General features: G+C 39.6%; 1 protein-coding gene across 1 annotated transcript; it reads left to right on the top strand.

The window, feature by feature from the left end:
- The first annotated feature begins 5,169 nt into the window (after positions 1 to 5,169).
- On the top strand, positions 5,170 to 23,298 carry c4b (complement C4B (Chido/Rodgers blood group)). Its single transcript, XM_080500929.1, has 41 exons — positions 5,170 to 5,254; positions 6,593 to 6,782; positions 6,870 to 7,044; positions 7,141 to 7,211; positions 7,859 to 7,947; positions 8,025 to 8,107; positions 8,182 to 8,269; positions 8,972 to 9,080; positions 9,170 to 9,311; positions 9,862 to 9,974; positions 10,048 to 10,209; positions 10,285 to 10,452; positions 10,650 to 10,841; positions 11,066 to 11,209; positions 11,290 to 11,413; positions 11,807 to 11,878; positions 11,984 to 12,196; positions 12,283 to 12,397; positions 12,537 to 12,607; positions 14,036 to 14,175; positions 14,277 to 14,492; positions 15,231 to 15,282; positions 15,369 to 15,458; positions 15,534 to 15,740; positions 17,387 to 17,468; positions 17,619 to 17,811; positions 17,902 to 17,997; positions 18,187 to 18,349; positions 19,104 to 19,288; positions 19,372 to 19,530; positions 19,617 to 19,676; positions 19,747 to 19,837; positions 20,589 to 20,757; positions 20,863 to 20,947; positions 21,212 to 21,286; positions 21,362 to 21,464; positions 21,551 to 21,640; positions 22,224 to 22,331; positions 22,455 to 22,538; positions 22,628 to 22,754; positions 22,847 to 23,298. The coding sequence occupies exons 1-41, from the start codon at positions 5,184 to 5,186 to the stop codon at positions 22,986 to 22,988; spliced, it is 5,109 nt and encodes a 1,702-aa protein (XP_080357055.1). The 5' UTR covers positions 5,170 to 5,183; the 3' UTR covers positions 22,989 to 23,298.
- The last annotated feature ends 1,314 nt before the right edge of the window (positions 23,299 to 24,612 follow it).

Genomic DNA, 24,612 nt, shown 5'->3' with positions numbered 1-24,612 from the left:
CAAGTTTTGGTTCTGGCTCAGGTCGCTCCCCGGCTGCTATCAGAACTGGGCCCCAGGACATGGACCTGAGGGGGAATATGACTGTGGAGCGAGTGGCGCCGCTGAAGCCACTGGGAGGCAGCGATGGGTCGGTTTACCGGAGACAGAAAAACTGAATTTTCTGTGCTCCATGTGTGATGGATGACAGTGGAGGTCCAAACGTCTTTTCAAATCACAAATATGTTGAAATCTCATACCTGGTGGAAAATAATATATTTGTAGTATGCGTGTTGTATGCACCACAGTCAAGTCTTTTTGTGTGTGTTTTTTTTCTTTTCTGTGTCGCCACATGATGTCATGGCTCTGGCTTTGTTGAAATACATCTGCCTGCTCCATTGTTGAGCCTGAATGTCATTAGACATAAAAAAAAAAAAAAAAAACATTATGCGATGTGTAGGCGTGCACATTCACAGTCATGGGCAGCAAAGAGTGATGTGAGAAAATTGATCTGCTCAGGGTTTTTCTTCCCAGAGGTTACTATTTGCATGTTGACCCCCTGCATTGGGCCCCCAGATAGTCTTCTTTCTTCTGGGGCGCTTTGGCCGATGCGGCCCACGGTCCAGACTGCCCGCTGCCCTTACTGACCTGACCTTCACTAGCAGAAGACACAGCTTACAGACTCTCACCTTCCTGTCTGCAGCCTTGAGGGACGCAGAGCATCAACCGTACGAGGAGGCAGGATATGATTCGACATGTTTAATTTTAACAAAAGCTTGTATGTGCGTCCTCAATGACGGTATAGTTGAATCAATTCAAGCTGTGAAACAAAAAACCTGTTATGATATGAGACCATGTGTCGCAATAAAGTCATTTTTAGTAAGATTTCTCTTTTTGTAAACACTTTTTTTTAAGTTTCAACGTGCCAGTGGGTAAAATCTTTTTGATTCAATAAAACAATATGCGAAGAATATTACTGTAAGATGTCTAAAAATGTTGTATTTAATCCAAGTATTAACATATGTTTCTGCTTCTGAGAAACTAATAAAGATCCTTCTTAAAATTTTAACATTAGTTGATCTAAAGGTTACTTATTTAATGCTACTTTTGCTTGGCAGGCTCAAGTTACTCCACACAGGCCGTGAATGCCAGCACCCATCACTTGTAATTCACCGCTGCATTTTGATAACTGCTCTTGCATTCGTAATGAGGGTCTTGTCACTTGTCAATTACTACGGACCATTACACGAGTGTGTCGCAGCTTAGCGAACCCCCTCCACACACACACACACACACACACACACACACACACACACACACACACACACACACACACACACACACACACACACACACACACACACACACACACGCACACACACACACACACACGAGTGGGTATTGGTCAGTGAGCCTCCCGTCAGTTCAATGTTAATGTCCCATTGGGTCCAGTCAGTCAGCCTCTGGACTCCCCCTCCCCTCCTTTTCTCACCCTCCGCTCCTCTTGTGTGCTGTCCAGCTGGCTCTGACCTTTGACCCCTTCACCCTCACTCCCGACCCCTGGCCACATTCCCACGCCACACCCTTTTGTGTATTTCTCTCCTTGCGAGCCCAGTGGTCACTCCCTCTGAATATTTAGAGATTATGGTTAGACATAACTCATTTCCAATGGGATCAGTGTAATGCCACCTCATTCAGCCTAATCCTCCAGCCACGAGATACTCCAAAATGTGAAACTTGTAATTAAAAATGTGTGTCAAAATCACAAATCCAGGTTTTAAAAAATATATATATTTTTAGTAAACATTAAATGCTTCAGGTTAAAGTCATTTTCACCCCAAAATACAAATCAGATGATCACATAAAACACTCAATGCCCCAATTAAACAATGTAACTTGAATGAAGATATTAGTAACATTCAAATAAATTCCGAATAATCATTTTGGAACCTGATTTGGAAAAAAGATTCAAACTTCACATCTCACAACCTGCCATGCGCACTTCTCCCTTTCCTCTAACTCCTTTTTGGTTTTTTTACCCCAGGCCTGCACCCCTCTATAGATCCCACCCTTCTTTTCCTTCTGTCACTTTCCCAGTTAATTGTAGAAAAGGAGATTTTCTCCATTGAAGGCCGGTCTCTTAGGTAACCTCACTACTGCATGAAATGAGATGGATAGTCGGGAGAACATAGAGAGGACAGGCAAACTGAAGCAGTAGCAGTCGAGGATGGACGCAGAGCGGAGTGGACTTCACACGACATACTTAGAAAATAGAAGAGTTTAAGACACAGTGATGCCGGTTAATATCTCTGGGACTATCATTACTATATTAGAGATTGCTCACGATGTAAGTATTGCAATAGTTTACACTGCTTTATCTGTTTATCAGTAAGTTTCAAATCAACTTTCCAGGTCAGCTAATGAGCAACGATTGAAAACCACAGATTTTACAGCAGATATCTCAGCACTTGTTTCACTTGTATTTGAATGACGCGCCATCTCATCATCCATCTGTTGCAGGATTTGATCCCTGGACTAAATGACGCTATTGCAGCTCAATCTGACTCCGACTGGGAATCTGGAGCTGATTGTCCAAACGCAATTCTTGAAATACTTCTCTGTAGTCAGGAGTTGTGGATGGACATCATGCCCCCGGCTCTCACACACTTCCTCTGAACTGTTAAGATTAACAGGAGGATTCAAGTGATCAGATGCAATGTAACTCATGATGAAAAATGTTTTGGGGGCCTTTTCTGGATTTAAGGATGTTTGAAGTTAATACCAATGATGACATGAGAGACAGAACTTTCATATTTTCATTACGTAGTGGTCAAAAGTTATTTAACTATCTCCAGCACTGCTGCAATGGATGTCAATTTTAGATAGATTTGACATTTTACAGCAGAAAGATTTGGGAATTTTTGCATTTAGTTACATCTACTTCAAAAATTACCAGTATCAACCTATTTTATCTCAGTTTTCTTTTTTAATCTGTCCACTTGCGCAGAAGTCCCACATTCATTAAAAGGAGGGGGTTTGTGCTGCCACTGTTGTCCCACTGGAGGGGTAAATCAGTGTCTAAGCTCAGTAAAAAAAAAAAAGAAAAATCACATTTAGTCCATTAAAATTAGTTTTTTTATTTCAAATATTCATACTGCTTAATAATACAAAACTGTAAATTAAAAAACAAAATGCTCTTGCTGTCTTTCCTCCTTTTAATTAAATAACAGTTTTTTTAATCATTTAAAATTGGTTATTAGAATTGTTGTGGGACAAAAACAGGAGGGAGTGACCAGGAATGTGAGACTCCAGCCCGAGTAAAAATATTCATAGATCAAGATCGTAGCTTTTTGCAGGCAAAGAAAAATGAAGCCTGACGTACAAATGTCATCACATTATATTCACCACTTTACCCAAATTGTCTTTATAGTCTTGCAGCACATCTTCGATGTTAATGATGAATATGATGAAAAGAATCTAGAAAATCAAAACCAAATTTCCTCAGCCCTTCCAGACCTTTAAAAATGACCTCTGTCTGAAGCTTGGATCAGAAATTCAACTTGGATAATTAAAATGTATTCAACTACATTTAGAGCATAACTAATTGAGATAGATTGTTGCAACCATATTTATTTTATTCAAAATGAAAATGCAATTGGTGTGTTTATAATGTAATTGAGATGAAGTGATTGATGCTGTCACCTCACACCAGAAAGGTTCCCTTTGAAGCCGTCAGTCATTGACCTGGACTCTTTTCTCAATGCCTTTCTTAGTTTTGTTTTTTTACTTCACTTTTTATTTTCAGCTACACAACTAGAAATTGTCTGTTTATGTGTGTGAGTGACTGTGTGTCTTTCTGCAGCGATCTGTCATCTATAGCCTGTGTGTAAGATATACATGAATTCATGTTTCAAAAAGATACAAGTATTAAGTTTTCTCCTACTTTACCTTTTTTAAATGTCTATAAACATACAAACATACTGGAACCAAGTTATATTCAGTGTGTGTGTGTGTGTGTGTGTGTGTGTGTGTGTGTGTGTGTGTGTGTGTGTGTGTGTGTGTGTGTGTGTGTGTGTGTGTGTGTGTGTGGGTGTGTATGTGTGCACTCTCGAGAAATAACATTTACATAATATTGATGTTAACCAGGATTTGTTTTCAGCCTATTTGGGGAGTTGTCAAAGAGAGAAACCAATAAAAACAGATGACAATCATCACATGGTGACAAGCCTTCAGGACAACCATGTGGAATACAAAACAAATATTTGTCACTTCCCTTGTTTTCTGCCACTTTCTGTTGAAGGAAAATAAAGTTTTAAACATTTTTTCTGTGTGTTTGTCTATTCTCTTCAATCTGTATTGGAAATATGACATGATGCACTAAATAGTTGAGAAGTTTATGAGAAAGTCAGCTCATTCTATCATTTTCTTCTTTTTTTTTTCTTCTGTTATTTTCAAATCCTTCTCTTAACTATTTCCTCATAACTATTTCCTCACCCTCTCTCACAAACCCAGGTTTTGTTTTCTCTGATTTCTTTTAAATCACGTGATTTAGGGGAAATCCCACCCACTGGCAGCGACCGATGAGAGATAGTGAGGGACGGTTACATATTGTGAAACAGAAACAAACACTTTTCAGTGCTGCAAGCCAAGTAGGGATACAAGATGGTCAAACATGTGTTAGCACCTCCATTATAACCACATTTTTCTTTGTTTTTACACAAATCTGCAATGATTTGATCCTTTTTTATTTCTCGCCCTTGTCCTGTTCAGCAACATAGGCAGACAATATGATGTGATTGAGAGCCTTCTGATGACTTAACAGTTTTTGCTCTTGCAACAGGAGGAGACTAAGAGTCTTCTTATGTTGCTGCCTTTATTAGAAGTTGGCATGGGGGGCCCAAAGAGAGAGAAGATTAAGAAGAGACAGAGGGAAAGGGGGGGGGGGATCCAAATATGTTCCAACTGTTATGAGGTTAAACCAGCCCGGGCAGCTCTCTCTAGAAAGTTACACGATTTTCTAGATTAAATCAGCCTGAGCAGCTCTATCAAGACAGTAACAGACTGGTGATAAATGTGTTTCAAGGTTGGATCATATCCGAAGGGGAGGGTAGTGAAAGAGCCACATATTGAGAAATTCACAAGACTTACAAAACTCACAGTCAATGAAAAGCCGGAGTCAGTGCAGGAGAAGAAACAGATGCTGCACAATGGAGGGACACACCGTGTTGCTGCTGCTCCTGATCGTGGCTGTGGAGGCTTCAGCACAAAACAGGGACACGTAAGAACACCTGATTGCATCTGAATGATGAGAATCTGAGTCGTGATTTCACAATTGTTTGGCTGTTTGTGATTGATACAAAATGCTTGCAGTCCAAATCGTAAGTAAACATTTATCAAATCTTTGCACTGGTTTCCTGTAGTTCAATTCACAACTGCGTCGACAAAACTGTGAATGGCTTAATGGAAGGATATGTCTGTGATCATTGTTTCTTATGATGGATTTCCTTTATTTCCCTGCAAAGCACAGTGGTCTACCTTGTGTGTGAGGGGTGCTTTATCAATGTATTTGCCTTTGTCAATGTAATCATTTTACTCTGTATTAGAGTTTCACATTCATACATGTACTATAGTGATGTTGTTTAGGATGTTACATATCCTTCATATCTTAATCAGTACTGTTAATCCCAAAACTTTTTTTTTCAAAATAATGATATGAAATTCCACTGGCAATTTGCCATCGGCAACTTTGATTATTAATTTAAACTTTTGCCAATCCCTTGCTTTTATTTTTTTATTTATTTATAGTATTTAATGCAATTACTTCTAGATATATTTATTTATTTATTTATTTATTTATTTATTTATTTATTTATTTATTTATTTATTTATTTATTTATTTATTTATTTATTTATTTATTTATTTATTTATTTATTCATATTTCTTCAGGATTCATTTTCAACAGAACGAGCCAAAGATTAAAATTTTCGTTGTCACACTTCCAATCATCACTATTTCCACAAAGTTTCATCCATGGGATTTTTGAAGCTCCTATCTGAAGTCTTTTTCTGAACAAACTTTTAGCTATATATTGCTTGAGTGTTTTTACTTATAAGAAGCCAGTATCTGTTCATCATATGTTTGTTTCTTTTCCTCCAGCTTATACTTAATGTAGTACTGTTTTTAAGATTGAACCTGTTTAAATGACTTGCTGAGGTGATGTCAATTATTTTTATGTCAATGGGTTTTACCTCAATAATAAAAAACAAAAAGAACGTAAACTCTCAGCTCATCTGGATCAAACATGCGGAACCTTCTTTCACTTTTTCATGGCAGAAACATCTGGAACAGATTCCTTTGAAACCTGCAGGGTGGCTCCAAGTCAAGCTCATTCTATAAAGCGATGCATCTTTAATTATTGTATTGCATTTGCATTCTGTCCTGGTTCATATTTGAAAAAAGTACTGCTAATGTAAAGCATTTGTATGGCCTCGTATTTGAATGTAAATAAAGTTGCCTTTCCTTTTCCTATGATTATTCATTTGAGACTATATGTGACTGTAAATTGCCCCTCGGTGTGAATGTGCATTTAGAGACATTTCTCCGCTTCATGTGCAGATTCTTCATCTCAGCGCCGACTGTGTTTCATCGGGGTGTGAGCGAGAAGGTGGCCGTCCAGATGGGAAGTCTTCACCTGGGAAACACCGTCTCTCTTTACCTGGAGGATGAGACTTCTGGTGTTGTCGTATCTGCGGTCAAAACTGTTACATGCCAGACTGAAAGTACCATCACCACTGTTGAACTGAAGGTGTGGAAACTTTCCAACTTCTAACGAAACAAGATACACAGATGTGACATGTCTTTAACTTTCTTTTTTTTTTTTTCATCTTCACAGATAAACTGGGAGGATTGGTCAAATTTGAATAAGAAGAGTCGGACCCCCTACCTTTTGCTCGTGGCAGAATGTCCGTCTTTCAGTCCTCGGCATATAACAAGGGTCCTGGTATCACAACACAGGGGACACATCTTCATTCAGACCGATCAGCCAGTCTACTACCCGACACAGCAAGGTGAAGTGAACACACATGACAGGGCAACATACTTTGAAAACGTTTTCATTATAATACATTTTAAAAGTTGTTTTGAGATGATTTGTGTTGTGTTAGTGAGTTACAGGATATTCACTCTTGACCACACGTTGAGGCCTCACGAGGAAATGTTCTATCTGTCAGTATTTGTGAGTATTGCTTGGCCAATAAAATATTTTATTTTGTTTATTTTGTTTATTTTTCAGGGACCATGTGCAAAAACATTCGTCTTGAAGAAAAAATGCTTCACACCAGATTTTAGCCATTTTAGCAGTCCCTGAATAGATTGAACAAGAAACTACAAATAAAACATTTTAGTTGCTTTTATTTCTGTTGTCACTTTTTTCAGCTTGTTTCACTTCAAACCTTCTCTAAACTATCAAATAAATACATTTTGGCCACAAGGAGGAAATGGGGAAAATTTAGCACGACATTAAAAAAAGATATTAAGTTATTCATTGCTGTTTTTTATGACAATCGTTTGATTTAATTTGATGTAGTTTTATTTATGAATACCTTCAAATACACAAAGGTGTTTAATCTTGAAGATGATTGAATGTTTAGTCATTTTGAGACTGTTTGAAGTCAATGAAGTGATTTGTGGGGGGGAAAGCAGAGAAATTATACAGCTTTTAAGTTAATAGAGTTTTTGTATACTTTTGGTAGTAAATGTTGGGGGAGCATAAGGCTGCAGGTTGAGATTTGAGAACATTATTCACAATGTTCTCATGTTCTGATGACGATTCAATACACTTGTTTCATCTCTCAATGAAGCAATTTGTGCTTTTACTGACAGAATGCTGATGGAAGCAGAGTATTGAAGATCTTGAGGTCTGCATTGAGAGGAATGTACAAAGGAACGTTCCCCATACCCAGCGTGTCCAAGTATGTTCAAACATATTCATCTGGGACAAACCAAGCATTTAATTTGACTTTGATACGTTTGCTATTTTTTCTTGAAGAACTGGAACATGGAATATAACGGCGCATTATGAAGGCGGTGACGCAAATGCTGCTTTCCGAGAGTTCAGTGTGCAAAAATTTGGTAAGATATAAATAATCCTCCGAACCTGATTATATTTTCTCCCTCTAAAAACATTTTTTACTGTTATACTCTAGTTCTACCCAGTTTTGATGTGAACATCGAAATGGAGCAGAAATACATTTTGTTGGGAGACAAGGAGCTGGTTTTCAATGTCTCAGCAATGTAAGTGTTGTTTCAATACACATTTACAAGAAACTGGGAAAGCTACCATCATTTTCCAGTTAAGTGTGTTCACATGACAACAAGGAAACACGCCATTACATTTTCTCTCTAAAATTATATTCAAGTCATCGCATAGCTCTGAATAATTTCAATTCATTGGAAAATCCAAGTTATCTTTGTGCTGCTTGTTTTAAATCTGGTAAAATAAATAAAATAAATAAAACTTCCATCATATGAAAGAACCAAAACATGCTTGACCTTTAATGTCAACAAATTCAAGAAGTACACAAACTACATTAGATTGCATTCATGAAGTACAGACATAACATTATAGTTTCAACTGTTTTTTTTTTCAATGGATTGAAGCTGTTTTTGCTATTTCATAGGTTTTGGCAGTGACATTCAAATGGTTAAAACTTTTTTTATACATCTTCAGCTGTTTTGACATTCAAGATGTTTCCTCTGTGCAAATAACAAATACATTAAAATATTTATTCCTGTTTTACCTCCTTGCATGAAATAATTGAGTTTTTGTCTTTGTTCATAAATTCAACTCAACTGAATGTTTCAGGGAGCCTCGAGGCGACGAGAAGCCAAAAGTGGCCACATGTTGCAGACCACTGGCCTATATGTTTAAAATATGTTTGCAAGCTGTCCTTGTGTCTGTTTCAACTCCAACACTTACTCCAATTTTTTCTGTAGGTATTCATATGGTGAGAAAGTTAATGGAGCATACCACTGTCAAATGGGAGTCTCAACAAAAGATGGAAATACGTATAATATCATAAAGGGGCTGGAAGCATCTGGCTTGGTGAGATTTGAATGCATCTTTCTAAAAAAAAAATTCAACATCTAATCACCTTGTATTACATTGATAATATAACATACAAATTCTTGCAGGTCCAAAATGGAAAGGCGACAGTTTCTCGCCAGTCAGAAGAGATAGACTCAAAGCTCCGTGAACACATGAAGAAAAGCCTCGCTGAACTGTCGAGGAACGAAGAAAAACTCTATGTGAAAGTGTTTGTCACCAACATTCGAAGTAATGCACTCACCCTCACTCTGTTGTTTTATTCCTGTAAAACTCAGCACTCATGAATGGGATGAAACATTGTCATCTTATTAGAGGAAATCCAATGACATTATGATGATATGTCATTATGTTTAAAGATTTAACTATATAAAGCATCACTGTATTTAATAGTAATAAAAAGTATAATTTCTAGTGTAGAGCAGCATTATTTAATCACATGAAGTGTCATTCTTAGTCCAGATTGAAAATACCTTGCAGAATATTGAGATAAACTTAAATATTTATTTATAAATATGTATTTATAATTAGAGCATGTTTCATGGCGTTATATGTGAAATTGAATTGAACTGAAACTGTAATTCAACCAAAACGTTCCTATAAAGTGACTGTCCTGGGTAAACAAGAACAGTTACTACATATCAGAAGTAGTAAAAGTAGTAATAATATATTTATGATCCTATAAACATATTAACCTCCTTGTACTTGTCTAAAAGAAGAAAAACAAACAAACATTAAGAGTCCAATATTTTTCTTTTTTAAATATATTTTTTTCTATTAGGTGGTGAAATGCAAGAGGCAGACATTGACCTTCCTGTTTTCTCCCACAAATACACCATGGACCTTTCTCGAACTCGTTCTCATTTTATTCCTGGATTTCCTCTGGATGTGGTGGTACGGCTGAAATCAACAAATGGGCTTTGCTCGAGACTGGTGATAATATATCTCAGGTTTCTTGTTGTTGTAGGTTTCCTTGCATCTTCCAGACGGCTCCCCAGCAGCCGCTGTTCCTGTAAAAATTGAGCTACAAATGCCTTCAAGGGAAGCGACAGAACGCATCACTGATCAGGAGGGGGCAGCGTCTGCGCTCTTTAACGTTGATGCTGACCTGACTGAGATTACAGTTGAGGTAAGTATCCCTGAACTTACTTTGGGGATACTTCAGGTCTGTTTTGATGGTTTTCACCTCCGTTGGCTCCAATAGGTGTCTGCTGGTGACCTTCGAGAGAGGAAAATAATAAGAAGTGTCTCATCTCCAAGGAACAGCTACCTTTACATGTCTGTCACCAATAGGATCTACTCAGTTAATGAGGCACTTTCTGTGATGTACAGCGCAAGAAATTCTCCTCTGGAAGGGTACATATACTACATGGTGAGGGGAATCTGATTGATATGAGTTGTAAGAGTGTGTTTTCCAGTATGATGAAACACTGTTGTGTGTGTGTGTGTGTGTGTGTGTGTGTGTGTGTGTGTGTGTGTGTGTGTGTGTGTGTGTGTGTGTGTGTGTGTGTGTGTGTGTGTGTGTGTGTGTGTGTGTGTGTGTGTGTGTGTGTGTGGTGTGTTTTGCAGGTGCTGAGCCGTGGGGTCATTGCTCAACAAGGTTCTATTAGAATTGGCACATCAGTAAAACAGATCCTGCAGATAACGTCTGATATGGTTCCATCTTTCCGTCTGGTTGGCTACTTTCACGACCTGGGTGGAAACATCATAGCCAACTCGGTGTGGGTAGATGTCAGGGATGAATGTAAGATAAAAGTCGAGGTGAGTAAACAAAGCAGATAAGAGTGAGGCAGTAAACAAACAGAACTTTACCTCCGCGGTTTCTGCGATTGAATTCATTTGTCACATAGGTGGATTTGTTTTATTGTTAGGTAAAGCTCAGAGAGAATAATGTCAATACTGCAAAATGTGATTTATCTTTGCAAACAGCATCATTTGCATGTTATTTGTCATATTCTGAAGATTTATCAACAACATTATCTTAGGTGAATCAACTCGGACCATCCCAACCTGGAAAATCCTCGACACTGTTCATTGATTTGCATGGACAACGGGCCACAGTGGCTCTGCTGGCTGTAGATAAGGCCTTCTACGCTCTCAATACCGACAATAAGCTCACTTCGAAACAGGTCACTCTTACACACTTCTTGTATTGTCACTTGTTTAGCATATATTTTAAGAACGATAGAAGAGTCTGAGTTTTTCTCAGGTGTTTTCCAGTATGAAGTCTTATGACCTTGGCTGCTCATACGGTGGGGGCTCTGACTCAGCGTCAGTACTCGTGGATGCTGGTCTGTCTTTTGTGTCTCGGCACCAGTCAGCCGTCAGAAAAGGTTAAAAAAAACTTTACTTTTTAATAATTTTGTCACTTTTAAAATAACTTTCTTGTGACTTTATTTCTTTTTGAGTTTTATAAGTTAGCCCTTTAAATCAACAAGAGATGACACTGCTGATACATAACAAGCAAAAACAAAATTAACACACTTTAATCATCAAAAATAGATATAATGAATAGGATGGCTGTTATATTTATTCATTGCAGATTGAGGATATTTTTAACTATTTTGACATATTAATGGTTATTATATTATTGGCCATCATTATGTTATTGTTACATCCATTTTTAGTTAAAAATACCACGAACAACATCCAAACTCTGTTGAAAACCAGGAATCTTCTCATTTATTCCTCACTGATGATGTTTCTCCGTCACACAACTCTTCCAGATTTCAGCTGTAATCCAGCGCCTGCCCGTCAAGGTCGCTCGATAGATCTTGAATTGGAAAGGATGATCTTAAGTAAGAAAAGTTTCTTACTTTTCTGTGAAGCAGCTTGAAGTCAGCTACGTTTGATGAAGTGAACGATCAACGCGTGTGTTGTTCTTCTCTGAATGTGACTTTCAGAGTCAAACTTTAACGACACCCAGCTGCAGGACTGTTGCCTTCAAGGGTTTTCTCTCATCCCGATGCGGCGGACCTGCGAGGAGAGGAAAGCGAGGGTCCTTCTGGTCGGGGGGAATCATGCTTGTGCCGATGCCTTTCTAAAATGCTGCACTGATGGAGAACGTCTGAGACAAAAAAAAATGCGAGAGGATTCTCAGAATGGCTTTAGCAGGAGTGAGATGATAGTGTTATTTTTACATTCGAAAATGATCGTCCAGGTTTGGTCCGATTGTCCTGATTGAATAGTTTTTCTCTTTCAGCTGCAACCGAAATAGACATTGAGCAGTTTTTTCTGGGAACAGCAAACCAGTATATCCGTCGATATTTCCCACACAGCTTTGAATTCAAAGAATTCGACGTGAATGGCAAAAAAAGGTTAGCGCAACATTTAATGCATTTTTTGACCACAATTTGTTGTTAAATCCCTGAAAATTATCTCACCCTCAAATCAGTATAGCTGGATATGTGACATTTGTGCCAGTGTAATGATTGTCTTCACTTAAAACTCTGACAGCCATTCTTTGAGATTGCCGGACTCCATCACCACTTGGGAGATTCAGGTCCTTACTTTATCTGCAGCCACTGGTAATAAAAACCTCCAGACCACGACATACCTGGCAAAAATGATGAATCACCAGTCTTGGAGGTTTTTCATTCAGTTGTTTAATTTTGTACAAAAAGTACAGATTACAGACATGCCACAAAACTAAAATAATTTAAAATGGCAACTTCCTGACTTTAAGAAACACTAAAAGAAAATATTGTGGTAGTCAATAACAATTGTTTTTTTTAGATCGAGAAGAGGGAAAAAAACATGGAATCACTCAATTTTGAGGACAAAATGATGGAATCACCCTATAAATTTCCATTGATAGAACCAACACCCGCATCAGAAGAAATCTGCTCATTAGTTAGCGCTTAAAAAGGAGTGTTTACACCTCTGAGAGCTGTTGCACCAAGTGGATTGACATGAATCATTGCTCCAACACGAGAGATGTCGGTTGAAACAAAGGAGAGGATTATCAAACCTAAATCCTCATGGACTGTTGCAAAAGACGTCTTCGTCAACGTCTGGGGCCGAACTGTAAGAAACAGCCTAAAAGAAATGGGATTTACATCCAGAAAAGCTAAACAAAAGCCATCATTAAGATCTAAACAGAAGAAAACAAAAAGGTTCAAATGGGCTAAGAATAAGCAATGGTGGACTAAGGATGACTGGATGAAAGTTGTAATCAGTGATGAATCGTGAATCTGCATTGGGCAAGTGATGGTAGTGGAACTTTTGTTTGGTGCCGTTCCAATGAGATTTATGAAGACGACTGCCTGAAAAAAACATGCACATTTCCACAACCATCAATGATATGGGGCTGCATGTCAGGTAAAGTCACTGGAGAGATAGCAGTCATTATATCTTCAATAAATGCACAAGTTTACATTGACATTTTGGACATTTTCTTTATTCGATCAATTGAATGGATGTTTGGGGATGATGACATAATTTTCAAATAGTCCAGATCTCAATCCAATTGAAAATCTGTGGTGGAAATTGAAGAAAATGGTCCATGACAAGGCTCCAACCTGCAAAGCTGATCTGGCAACATCAATCAGAGAAAGTTGGAGTCAGATTGATGAAGAGTACTGTTTGTCACTTCTTAAGTCCATGCCTCAGAGACAGCCAGAGGTGGTGCAACAAAGTACTCGTGGTTTGTTGTAGTGGGGTTTTTTTTGTTTATTTGTTTTTCCATGATTCCGTAATTTTTTTCCACAGAATTGAGTGATTCCATAAGTTTTCCCTCTGCTTGATCTAAAAAAGCAATTGTTATTGAGTACCACTTTTTTTTTTTTCTCAAAGCCAGAACGTTGCCATTTTAAATTACTTTAGTTTTGTGGCATGTCTGTGAACAACTGAATGAACAACCTCTAAGACTGGTGATTCCATCATTTTTGCCAGGGGTTGTACACCCAACAATGACCAAACGATTTGACTCAATGTCATCTTCGTATTTCCTTCAGGTTTTTGTGTAGTTAAGCCGACTGAGGTCAAAGCCTTTAAGGAATCATTTGTTTCTCTGAGGCTCCCATATTCAGTGAAAAAATACGAGCAGCTGACCATTTCACCGGTTGTGTACAACTACGGTGATGAACGCCTACAGGTAAATGCAACAAACAGTATATAAACAGAAACTTTCAGTTCAAAAAAGGAAAAAAAAAGAATCCTCATCGTGATGCTTGCTTTCTCCCTGCATGTCCATAGGTGGCTGTGAATATGGAACAAACCGAAGGACTTTGCTCTCCGGGTTCAGCCTCCACAACATCTTTCGTCAACATTACCGTGGAGCCGCAGTCTTCTCAGTTTGTCTCCTTCTCTGCTGTTCCCATGAGAACCGGTTCAATACCAATCAAAATACGTCTGTTCAACATAGAGCATGAGATGGGACAAGATGCGATTCTAAAACCTCTGTTTGTGCAGGTTAGTGCTGATATTATTAGTTAATATAATTAAAGGGTTAACCCTAACCCTATTTAAGATAAACTCAACAACAAGTAATATTTCAGCAAGATTGAGGGATTTGTCAAACGATCTTGAAATCATCTGGTATCGAGTTGTATTTGAAAAGACACAAGGTTTATTTTAGATTTAATCCACTTCAAGCTGAGAGGTCATTTATATAAGATAGTTCAAGTTAGTATCAAGTGGTAAAATATAGCTTGAAATATTTTTCCGTGCAAATTTAAAGGTCTTAATATTCAAAATCATGTCTTATTTCAGAAATCTTACCAAGGCAATTTTCACATTTGTTATTAGAGGGGTATTTCCATCTCGCTCAATTATGTTTTGGGGGAGAATCATTATAATCCAAGCCACACTGAGGTGCTGAATATGCAAAACATACTGAGGATCTGGTTTGGTGACAATATTAAAAACGGCTCAATGTTGCACATGTATTTCATGAGAAAGTTTAACTTGTCTAGGTTTTGTGAAAATATATTAACATAATTGTAAACTTTTCAGAAAGGAAAACGAAAACATGATAAAAAAAAATGCTGTAGCTGAAGCTGTTTGCCATCAGGTTGTTATACGTTACCTCCTGAGAGAATGGAGGTGTATATTTGTTTGTTGACTGAAGTGAGTTTGACACCCCTGCGTTAGTTAAATATAACCAAGCAAGTGACATATGGTTATTGTGTTGTTTCTACTCTTGTGTAGATGGAAGGATTCGAAAAAAGAGAGGAGCAAACCCAGCTGATTATACTGGATGGTGAGTTGTTTTAGTAGTTCTCAGTGACACACACTTGAAGGTTTGTCATTAGCTTAAAGTTTCAACCCTTCTCTTTGTGGAAACAGGAAAAACCAGAAGGATTATCACTCTTGATGGAACTATACCGAACAACACGGTGCCTCAGTCCGACTCCAACATCTTCATCTCACTGGAAGGTACTGGACGCTCTAGACTCGCACACAATTCAACACCACGTCCTTCTCACCAGCCTCCATGTGTTCACCCAACAGGCAACGGATTCAGCAGTTCACACGCGAAAAACCTCCTTTCTCCTGAAAGGGTTGGTGGTTTGATCCGACTCCCTGGTCAATGCGTAGAACAGACAATGCAGGGGCTGGTCCCTACAGCTTTAGCCATCCGATACCTCGACATGAGTGAACAGTGGTTCGAGCTGCCTGCCGGTAAAAGAGATCAAGCTCTTGATAATCTGGAGAAAGGTAGGAACATAAACCGATAACTGCAGAGTTATTTGTGTTTTTTTTTTTTTATGTTTAGATATTGGTAATGGCAATACCTTTGGCAGAAACTGATCACCATTGAGTAATTAGTAATGAAGTGATCTTCTTACTCAACACTTCTGCCAGGGATTAAATCAGTTGCAGAAGCTGCTGTCTTTCTCTGTCCTGCTCCTGCAACAGTGCTTGAGATGTGTTCACAACCCCAAGGTCTATGAAAGATGTTTGCTGCCGTCTGTCTCTTGATTATGTATCTGCCAGCGTCTGTATGGCTGCTGAAAGGTGCTGTGCTTACGGTTTAAAAGCTGGACTTTGATCGTGTGCAGCATCATTTGACAATACTGACGGAACCTCATCTGAACATAAAGGTCCAGTCCAGTTTAGCATTAAGTGACCAGGACTTGTGTGTGCAGGGGGCAGAGGGGGGAGGGAGGGCATAGCCTGTATAGAGTTCAGCTTCCAAACAGCCTGTTGAATGAAGCTCTTCCCTGATTTCAATTCAATTCATAGTCATATCTAGATGCTATTATCAGAGAGAAACCCAAGAAATCCACATGAGTGACGGTGGAAAGAAAAAACTCCTTCTAACAGAGAGAATCCTTTGCAGAAACCCAACTCAGAGGTGGCGGCACCTGCTGGCCGGTTAGTGTGAGAGGATAGAGGAGAGAAAGATAGGACAGACAGACAGATTGGGGTAGAATGGGATTCAGACCCTGGTTCGGGCAAGGGTAGGGAGTCGCACCCTGAGCAGTGTTGGTCAGGGAAGGGATACAAAATCCAGCTCGGATATGGGGGTAGGGAGACAGACCCCGATGGCAGCCGACTGAAGGAGGTGTGTGACGGGTGGGTGGGATCGCTCACAATGGAGTAGATGACCTGGAGGGAGGGGAGAGAGACACCAACAATGTTCTTCGCTGCTCCTACGTTGTACTGGAAGGTCCTGCGGCAGGAGGCGGAGTAGGAACCGTACCGCACAACGATGCAGCTGGACAGGATGCTCTCGATGCTGCCTCTGTAAAATGTGGACATAATGGGAGCTGGAGGCTCTAGCTCTTCTCAGTTTGCACAGGAAGTATCTCAACTTCCGTTGTTGTGCTTTCTTGGCCAGTAATGTGGTGTTGATGGTCCATGATCTTCTGTGACATGCACACCGAGGAACATTGGTACATGTGAGATTTTGACTGGTACGACTGTTAGGCATGTGTTGCTTGGCTGCAGGAACTGTGAATCATGGACCCCATACCTAACACATGTGTTGATTAATCATGGAGGAGTCTATATAAACATTCACACTGCAGAACAAACCGCCACACCACCACAGAGATTCAAAATGAAATACAGGCCTCATTTATATCACATAGGGTTCAAAGTTTATGCTAGTCCCGTTGGTGATTATAGTCAGCCGTTAGCATTTGGTGGCTAACTGCTAAATGGTGTTTACTATATGATATTAGCCTCCTGTGCTGACAAAAACACAGGAGCACAATGAAAATTTCCTGTTTTGAAATGCTTCTGATTAATTTTAAAGATGTTGTAATTGGGAATGTCCATCTGGGTAGCATAGGTGAGGGTAGTAGGATTTTTTTTCAACTATTGTTTTTTAAGTTGAAGTAGATTTTCTCCCACAGGTTTTCTGCGCATCATTGGTCACAGACACCAACAAAGCAACGGTGCTTATAATGTATTCAGTGGAGTACCCTACAGCACTTGGTGAGTATTTGTTTTGTTACAGTAGATGTCTTAAATCGCTAGCTTTTATAAATATAATGTGAATCATCTTCTATCTTTCAAGGACTCTACAAGACTCCTCCTCAACTTTCCCTTTGACTTATCTAACTTGTTGTATCTTCTTGTCATCAGGATAACTGCCTATGTCGTCAAGGTATTATCGCTGGTGGCGCAACGTCAGACTGTGGTTGTTGGACAGCAGGGCCGGAAAGGTCGAGTCGTCCCACTAGAAGGGATCAGGAAACCAGTCCGATATTTACTCTCTGTGCAGAAGCCTGATGGATCATTCAGTGACCCGCACCCTGTTTTACACAGAGACATCTTGGTAACCTTTCTTAAGAGTTAAAACATGAAATAAACTTTGGATATGATAATAACAAACTTCTCTGCTGCAATATATGTGTGTTTGATGCAGAAAGGCAAAGACCAAGATGCATCCATGACGGCTTTTATAACTATTGCACTGAAGCATTCCCTTCAATTTCTGGACACGGAAAGGCAGAGTGATGCGGTGAGATAACACAAACTTATACTGTCCCACATAATTCTTGAGCTGCATTTCCACAACACCCAGTTGTCTAACACTAATTAACAAGCATGCTAACTTGCCAGGATAAGGTCTTTTATAGTCGTAAATATTGCACATTTGCACAACTGGTGGCAAGAATGTTTTTGACCAGATTTTACTGCTGTTCCCTAGGAAGCAAGTATTTCAAGAGCAACATCATATCTCATGTCCAACGTAGGCAACCTTCAGCATCCCCATGCTGTTGCCACCACAGCATATTGCCTCTCCATCTGCCTGCCGAAGGGAACAGATCTTTCAGCTATTTGGACAAAACTCCAGGGAATGGCCACAAAAGGCAAGTATGGTTGTTACAGAGTTGAATCTTCTTCTGTTATGTTTTTAATTTCATTGAGACGTTCTGGATATATGTAAAGATGGAAAATCAATGAAAGGAGTGTTAGTCAACTGGCTGCCAATCAAACTTTTGCACTGCGCAGCAAATAAAGATATTCAGGAGTACAACATGTATCAGAATCAGAACGTGTATTCTCATTGCGTAATAATTAAAAGAAAAACTTGTAGTATTGGATGGCATTAGAAATGGGTACATATATTTTTTTGTACATAAATGGTCTTTTTAACAACTTTTCAAGGATTAATGTGCACTTAAAGGGGCATTTCTAGTTTTGTTTGACAGTATTGTTTCACCTGGCAACTTTTATTGAAAATGGTAATATTGAAAAACCTTAACATCTTTATAGCAATACGACAGGCCCATTAATATGAATTTGAGTAAATATCAGATTAATCCTTTTGTAATAACACATTTTTAACTATTTTTTTTTAAGCTGAAAAGAAACATATTCATTTATTCTTTATTGAATCAAATGTGTGAATGAATTGCGTAAAAGGTTGGTGACCCCTGCTCTATAGGCTATGGCTAGAGAAGTTTTTGTTAAAAGCAAATATTTTAGCGATTTAACAAATAGTATATATTAGAGCTTATACCCTTTTTTTCTATAAATTTTAGTTTATAGTATCTTTCCATTAATGTCATCATGTTGCCTCCCACAGTTTGTTCGTAACATTTCACTGTTTTGCATTATCAGCGGAAAATGGCTGTAATTATTGGACAGCTGATGCTGATGGGAGGTCAGCGGATGCCATCACTGTGGAAACGACAGCTTATGTCCTCCTGACTGCGGTGGAGCTGGAACACATGAAGTGGGCTGACGAAACAGCCTGCTGGCTGACCATGCAAGAAAACTACTTTGGAGGCTATAGGTCAACACAGGTCATTGCTTGAAGTGGATAAAGTCCCTGTCTTTGTCTGCTCTTTTGGTGTGAACAGACTGTTGATAGTTTCTTATCATTCAGGATACCGTGGTGGCCCTTGAAGCCCTCGCAGAGTATGAGCTAAAGAGATCAAGCAGTACTGAAGGTCATGTCAAAGCGGAGTTCACAACGCCATCAGAGGCCAACATTATAACTCTCGAACTGGAAAATAGGAAAGAGAAAGTAGAAACAGACCTGAAGGTATTACACAACCTTCCTCGCAGCATTCTGCAGTACACACTTGTGATTATTCCATTCTTGTTCATTTTTCCTGCATCTCTTCTCAGATATTCGCAGGAAACAACATTAATGTGCAGCTGACAGGAAAAGGAGAGGTCAAGTTTAAAGTGAGTCTAATTCATGTGCGTAATGTATATATTATGAACACAGAAATAATTGAAGGAATCCTCCTGGCAGGTTCTGAAAAAGTTCCATGTCCTGGAAACTCAGGATGACTGTGCTCAGCTGTCTATCAATGTGACCGTCGAGGGAAAAGTGAAGTATACTGGTGAGCTTCTGTCACCACCGACAAATCATAACAAGTGATAAAAGCCTTCAGAGTCAGGGTAGGCTTACACTATGTTGCCGGTAGCCACGGCAGCTCCGTTTGCCTGAAACGTAGTGCGCCTTGGGATTTTAGGGAATTCTGAGGAAGGTCTGGCACGTTTTTCACAATCTGTCAAGGCTTTGTATGAATGAAATGTGGACGTTTGAAGCATGTTTAGGGCCGAAGGGCCATCAAAAGTGAAGGTAATCATTGTTTTCTGAGACTTTTGAGGGGTGCATACATACCTCTTGAATTCGTTTTCAGTGGCATGGTCTGAAGAAGCCGTTCTGTTGTTGCCCAGAGTCGAGTAGAACACCCCTACCGGACCCGTCTCCTCGCAGACGTGGTAGACCGGAGTAGAACGCAACGCGTTGGCTCCACAAACCGTCGCACGCCGGGATAAACCGCGATTGAATGTGATGAAATGGCTACCATACACCGAAGCTTTGCCGTGAGAACCGTGACGAAGCGCGTCGTCATAAAATGAGAAACAACCGTGACAGAACGCTCACTACACGTCACTTCCTCTTTACCTTCCCGTCCCACTACAGACCACCTCCAAGTTTTATAATGGCCAAAGGACAGTTTAAAAATCTGGCACGCCACCCACAGAAATCATGACCTGTTACGTTTGCGCATCTCGCCCCACCCGCGTTGTCTCACGTGGGAACATAGTGTAAACCTACCTTTACAATAATCCCTGTCTTTCTAGCCAAGATCATGGAAAATTATGACTATTACGACTATGGTGCTGATGAGCTGAAACAGGATCAAGTGCCACAATCATCAGTTGAGTGGTTTGACGCTCGTACACGGACCAGGAGAGCTCTTGATAACGGGCTGGATAAGGACAACGTTGTCACCTACAAAGTCTGTGTCAGGTTAGTTGAATGAAGTCCATTGGTTTTAATGAGATTTGCAGAAAAAAGTGATGGATCGTGTATAACGTCTGTGTTTTTCTTTGTTTTTCCTGTTTGCGGTAACAGTCTGGCTAGCAGTCTCACGGGTATGGCTATAGCTGATATCACTCTGCTGAGCGGGTTTGAGGCTGATATCCATGACCTGGACATGGTTGGTAGTTTTCACTGTCTGTTCTCTATTATCCTTCATATTTGAAACATCTGTGGTTGTAGAAGAAACTGCATGAGTGATTGTGAATACGTTGAAGGCGAATCATTGAAGAAGATTACAGACAAAATCTGATTGGTTGAAGGTGCGAGTTTATGGACATAAAAATCATAACTAGAGATAACTTGGTACTCAGTCATCAATATCTCAGATTTAATGTAAATATATTAATTTGATTGTTTAATGAATGTTTTCTTTTCCAAACAGCTCAAACTGCCACCTGAACAATACATTACCCATTATGAAGTCTCTGGTGGAAGAGTGATCCTCTATTTTAATGAGGTAAACCTCAAAATCCCCAAATCCATTAAACTGGAGCCTACATGTCCATTATTGATCTATTTTCTTCCTTTGTAGCTCTTTGAACAGAACCAATGCATCGAGTTTGACGCTGAGCAAAGAGTGCCTGTCGGGCTCCTTCAGCCTGCTCCGGCTGTGTTTTATGATTATTATGAACCAAGTAAGCTTGTATTTTATTTTTATATTTGTTATTGTGATTGATTTTGTTGAAACAACATAAATTCATCACTTGCTCTTTGCTTGCAGGTAAAAGGTGCACTATGTTCTACTCGGCTCCACTGAGAAGCAAGATGGTCTCCAAACTGTGTTCAGAAGACGTGTGCCAGTGTGCAGAAAGTAGGCCATCACTCTCTAGACGAGATCTTACATGAACCGCTAGCACTTTAACGGCCATGAAATTTAAATGCAAAATGAAAATGCATACGTTCAGTGTGATCATGTTTTTGATGATCAAGTTCACTGTTTGATGACTTAAATCGTCAAAATGGTGTTTATTTTAATGTTCTACTGTCACTCACCTGAATGACTATCTGAACCATATAATAACACAACAACAACAACAACAATAATAAAAATCTCTGTTACCCCCAAGCTAAAGTTCTGCTGGTAAGGTAGCGTTTCCTGGCGGGTTGTAGTCAATACCACCTAACCCTAAGACCAAGACCAGAGCATCCAAGACCAAGAGTTAAAGGGGCTGAGACTAAATAATGACCAAGACTGCTCTTGAATAGTACAACACTAGATAGTGTAAAAGATTAAACGTTGTCTTTTTACACATGGCTCCAGTCTCTTAGCGGTCTGACACAATCAGAACCAAGAAAAACATTACTGACAGAATATAAGGTCACACTGACCAGCACTTCATATATAGTTTTACCTTTCAGTAAGTATTTATTTAACCTGTTCGTATTTTCTTCAGGACCATGTCATAAAGTACAAGAAACCTTTCAGCTGAATAACCGAAACCGAAAACTCACCAAGCATGACCGTGCACAGCATGCCTGTTTCTCACCGACAGTGGATTACGGTCAGTAATGTACAAACTATAACTAGCACCTTTATTTTGAGTATCGCAAATGTGGTAATTCTTAATAATAATTACCAGTCATGCAAATTAAATAAGTCACATTAAACTTGTCTTGTCTTCCAGCATACATTGTGAACGTCCTGAGTGACTCTGTGGCAAGTAACTTTGTAATGTACAGGACCAATGTGACTGAGGTCCTACGTTCAAGTGAGTAAGATCAACATCATCATCATCATCATCATCATCAGATGCTGTAAAACTAACTGAAACTCAACATTTCCATCTATTTCTGCTAGATACACTGATGAGCGCCGATTCTATTCAAGTGTTTGCTGTGAGGCTTCATTGCAAAGCTCGGTTAGATGTGGGACAATCTTATCTCATCATGGGCAAGGATGGTGTCACAACCAACTCAGACAGAGTGTAAGTGTCTTCAAATATTCTGAATGATACACTGAATTATTGTCACTCTGTTTACACCCTTGATTTTTTTTTTTCCCAAAATCTTTTTGTAGGATACAGCATCTGTTGGAATCCAACACCTGGGTTGAAAAAGTGCCTTTGAAGGGAGATTGTCAAAAAAGTGCTCACAGATTGTCTTGTCGACATTTTCATCAGTTCATAGATGAGTACAAGACCGATGGCTGCCTGCAGTGAAACAAAACATCTGTAACTTTGACCTTCAGTTTATCACATCACGGTTACAGCATTCATGCTTCAGTTATATTGCTTCTAAAATCAGTTTACAGACAGTCAAGGATCAAACTACTGCCTGGTGGCTTGATTACCACTTGGTGTTTGGTTTGTTGTGTTCAGTGTATATATAATGAGAGTGATAACAGAATAACAAATAAACAGATGTAACGAGCCTCAGTCAGACGACGCATTAATGTCTGATTCAGCATGATTTCATTACAATAACTACTAATGTCCTTTTTTATGAGTGAAATAAACACTCTTTTACTTGCCACTGTGTGTATTTTCATTATATGGTCTGGTCTAGGTTTTTTTTTTAGATAATCACTTGAAATGAATTTAACACAACAACAACAAAAAAGGTGTATTTGTTTCTTTATGTATCCCAATAGTGTGATTCAGTTTGGCTTGATATAGCTTTCCTGTCCAATATGTTTATTTTTTTATGGGTTTTTTTTTCTTCTTTTACGGGCAGCAAAGGATATGAGAGGGGTCTCTGTATTCAGTCAACCCAAGGTGAAGTCCCCCCCCCCCTTGAGGTGGGGGAGGGAAGTGTGCTTCTGAGTACATGGGGCTGATTTTCTGCCTTGTGTTGGACTTGCAGGGTAACAAAATGTGGATCCATCAGCACTTCGTAGATCCTCAAGCAGATAAAAGTCGTGAGAGGCTTGACATGAGCGCTCTGGTCAGATCAGAAATGAGCATTCGACGGTCCTGGGCACACGCATGTCATTCAAAAACCGAAATTCAGAAGGAAGGTAATGGGAGAAAGGTTGGGGGGGGGGGGGTTGAGGGTGTGAGGGGGTGGCTGAAGACGCCAGTAACAAGCAAAGGCTTATGTGCTTATATTATTCTAATCTCTGAGGCCAGGTCCAACGTAAGCAACACGGGGGTACTGACCATCACTTCAATCACAGCCGGATCAATGGCAGCACTGTTTCAGCCTCACCATTAGACATTTCATTAAATCTGAATCAATAAAGACTACATAAATACTGACTTCAGCAACACATATATTCATCTGGCTACAAGCAGTACATTTAAAACGATGATCGTTCTACTTTAGCTGCCTCAGAACTAGTCAGCGATGTGTCATGACTAAGCAGTGTGGACACGTGTGAACACGGACTTAATAAGTGCAGAGCCGCTCCGGTGGTATAAGCATTTTTCAGGCGCAATACGTGCAATATTTAATTGACATTTGACAGTGCAGCTCGTCTGTACGGCGCTTAAAAGTACATGCACACAACAAAAGATGCTTTGACATCAGTGATGCGTTGATGGTTGCACTGTATAGACACATACACCAGGTGTAACACACACCGACGGGCCGTCACATGCCAAATGTGCTTAAGCAGCAAAAAGAGGCCTGCCCAGGGTGGAAATGCTCTTGTATGATCAGGTGTATTTTCTCAGGTGTGCATTAGTCTGTCGAAGGTGTGTCCAGCCATCTTTCCAAAGGCCACCATGGGGTCAGCGGTGTGAGGGTGGTCGAAGGCACAGGAAAGAGTAAAGTGAAGGCGGAGATGCTTCTGGCAGCCGGATTGGGACCACCCACTCAGGAATACACAGTTCAAAGACAATT

This window comes from Blennius ocellaris, assembly GCF_963422515.1.
Source record: "Blennius ocellaris genome assembly, chromosome: 8".
NCBI lineage: Eukaryota > Metazoa > Chordata > Actinopteri > Blenniiformes > Blenniidae > Blennius > Blennius ocellaris.
Note: the sequence above shows the minus strand (reverse complement) of the source record. Positions and strands in the feature narration are given on the sequence as shown.

What these genes read in the sequence shown, in the direction of transcription:
- c4b (XM_080500929.1), top strand. Translation starts at nt 5,184, where the DNA reads ATGGAGGGACACACCGTGTTGCTGCTGCTCCTGATCGTGGCTGTGGAG. An exon ending in AATGTAAGATAAAAGTCGAG is followed by an intron (nt 10,842 to 11,065) that starts GTGAGTAAACAA and finishes ACATTATCTTAG; the next exon opens with GTGAATCAACTCGGACCATC. An exon ending in GGGAAAAGTGAAGTATACTG is followed by an intron (nt 19,838 to 20,588) that starts GTGAGCTTCTGT and finishes CTGTCTTTCTAG; the next exon opens with CCAAGATCATGGAAAATTAT.